Source organism: Penaeus vannamei, chromosome 12 (genome assembly GCF_042767895.1).
Source record: "Penaeus vannamei isolate JL-2024 chromosome 12, ASM4276789v1, whole genome shotgun sequence".
Taxonomy (NCBI): Eukaryota; Metazoa; Arthropoda; class Malacostraca; order Decapoda; family Penaeidae; genus Penaeus; species Penaeus vannamei.
In genome coordinates, this window is record NC_091560.1 from 45,115,696 (window position 1) to 45,118,239 (window position 2,544).

General features: G+C 41.8%; 1 protein-coding gene across 2 annotated transcripts in view; it reads right to left on the reverse strand.

Moving 5' to 3' along the window:
• Positions 1-1,028: 1,028 nt before the first annotated feature.
• Positions 1,029-2,544, reverse strand: part of LOC113826921 (protein O-mannosyl-transferase TMTC1-like) — a 455,906-nt gene continuing 454,390 nt past the window's right edge. For both annotated transcript variants that reach the window (XM_070128360.1, XM_070128361.1), the window contains exon 18: positions 1,029-2,381. In XM_070128360.1, coding sequence (XP_069984461.1) covers positions 2,229-2,381 — 153 coding nt within the window. In that variant the 3' untranslated portion in view covers positions 1,029-2,228. The remainder of the gene's footprint in view (positions 2,382-2,544) is intronic.

A 2,544-nucleotide genomic window follows, 5' to 3' on the forward strand; every position in this document is an offset into this window, starting at 1 on the left:
GGATCTGGATTGGCGAATATTTCCTGACATCATAACAAGGATTTTGGAATGACGACTCTTTGCTGACGTCATAGCAAGAAAGTAGGATCTGGATTGGCGAATCTTTCCTGACGTCACAACAAGGATTTTGGAATGACTCTTTGCTGACGTCATAGCAAGAAAGTAGGATCTGGATTGGCGAATCTTCGGTGACGTCATAGCAAGAAAGTAGGATTTGAATTAACGAATCTTCGCTGACGTCATAAAACATCCTGTGATGTGATTTTTTTTAAAAGTGTACAGAGATGAAACGAGGGGTGGGGGGTGAGGGGGTGAGAGCCAGGTTATCACGAACGGGTTGTAAATAACTTATTACTACGAGACTAGCCTATACTAGCGCTGTCGAAACATATCATAGTCTACCTACTGATGCTCTATTTACTTATTTATTTTTTGCACCACGGTCATCCACAACCACAATCATTGTTGAGCGGTACATATCGTCTAAATTCCTCTCTCTCTCTCTCTCTCTGACTTTTTCTTTCTTATGGTGTGTAGGGAATATATATATATACATATTGTAATGTCTTCTGTAAAAAGTGCGACGAACGAAATTGCGTTTTTTTTTCTTCTTTTCTTTACGATTAGTACATTATATATTTGGCATTTGGGGAAGTGATGCGTAGACCTGCCTTGAAGTAACGTATGTTTTGGAAAGAATGCCGAAACGAAGTACATTTACTTAAATCTCTCTCTCTCTCTCTATCCTCCCTCCGTCTCTCTTTCTCTCTCTTTCCCTCTCTCCCACCCTTGCTCCGACGCAGTCTCTCCCCCCCCTTCTCTCTCTCTTTCTCTCCCTCTCTTTCTCTTTCTCTCTCTCTCTCTCTCTCTCTCTCTCTCTCTCTCTCTCTCTCTCTCTCTCTCTCTCTCTCTCTCTCCCTCCCTCCCTTTCTCCCACCCTTTCTCTCCCACCCTTTCTCCCTCTCTCTCTCTCTCTCTCTCTCTCTCTCTCTCTCTCTCTCTCTCTCTCTCTCTCTCTCTCTCTCTCTCTCTCTCTCTCTCTCTCTCTCCGTGCACCATGGAATAGAACTACAAAACATATGCTAATGTAATTATCAAAGACGCATGTGATCAAAAGAAAGTTCATGCTAGCTTATTATTCTTTAAAAAGAAAAAGAAAAAAACGAAAGAAAAAGAAAAGTTTAAGGACCAGAGTTAGGATAACATGTATAAATTCGTGAAGGTTACATAACGTCCTTCTTTCATATCGACTCGGGAGAATCTAATACCTTTAATAAACACTTCCCTGTGTTAAGCCTTAAAAAAAAAAAAAACAGGATCACACTTACACGCAAGCTTCGAATCGTTTTCTGTCACGCTAACAGCTTTGATGCTCATATGTACAATTTGAGGGTAAATGTGAAAGGGAATTTATGACATGTTAGGAAAGTCTATACATATGTTTGTCATTTTTTTTCTTCTAGAATATACTTTAACATATATGCACTACTATTAATTTAATATGGATGTTTACTGTTTTTATTATATCAATGTATACTGGTATATTGTCTTTTCCAGCTCAAATATTTCAATATAGTTTTTTAAAACTATTTTTTCAAACCATTGTCTGCACCGATGCATATCCAATGCACCTTCTTTTTACTACATAAAAAAAAAACAAGCTAAGTACGTCACTTTCACGTTTATATAAATCATATGTACACATCATTTCCCACTGAATATATGGTACTTTTATCATAACGCAAACTTCATTTCATTACTTCCACGTCACTCTCACCACCACGGAGCATATTAATTCCGCTCTTTGGCAACTGCAGTGTGTATGTATATGTATATATATTACATTGACGGGGGTCTTCTGGTGCTGCCGAGGAGCTTAGGGTTGGAAGTCGCTGGAGTAGAGGTATAGGGGAGAAAGAGAGAAGGAAAGGAGGGAGAGGAGGAGAGAGGGAGAGGAACGCGAAGAAGACAGGAGGAAGAGGATAAGGGAAAAAGAAGAAGGACAAAGGAGCAGACGGAGAGGGGTATAAGAAAGTCCTGGTAAGGAGGGAGAGAGGGACAGAGGGAGAGAAACACGATGAAGACAGGAGGAAGGGAAGAGGATGGGAGAAGAGAAAGAAGAGAAAGGACGAGGAGCAGAGGGAGGGGGGCTATAGGAAAGTCCTGGTCCACGGGAATCGATCGCAGCAGCAGAAGGAGCAGCAGCAGCAGGAGAAGGAGATCTAGCATCAGGACTTATTCAAGCAGTGAGCCATGCTGGTGGTTGCCTGCTGGAGGTTCTGTGCCCTCCGGAGCTTCTCCATGTTCTCCAGAAGGAGGCTGTTGGATGGCTCCTGGCCGTGCGCCGTCAGGTAGTGTCTCCAGGCACGCGCGTAGTCGCCCTGGAAAGAGGAGAGAACGTGGCGGTAAGAGGAAGGGAATGTGCAGGTATTGAATCATTTATCTATTAATTAATATCTATTTATCCGTTTTTCTGCTGTCGCTTATATTTATTCGAGACACTATTACCTTTTTTTATGTTTAATGTACTTTTAGGGCGAGGGA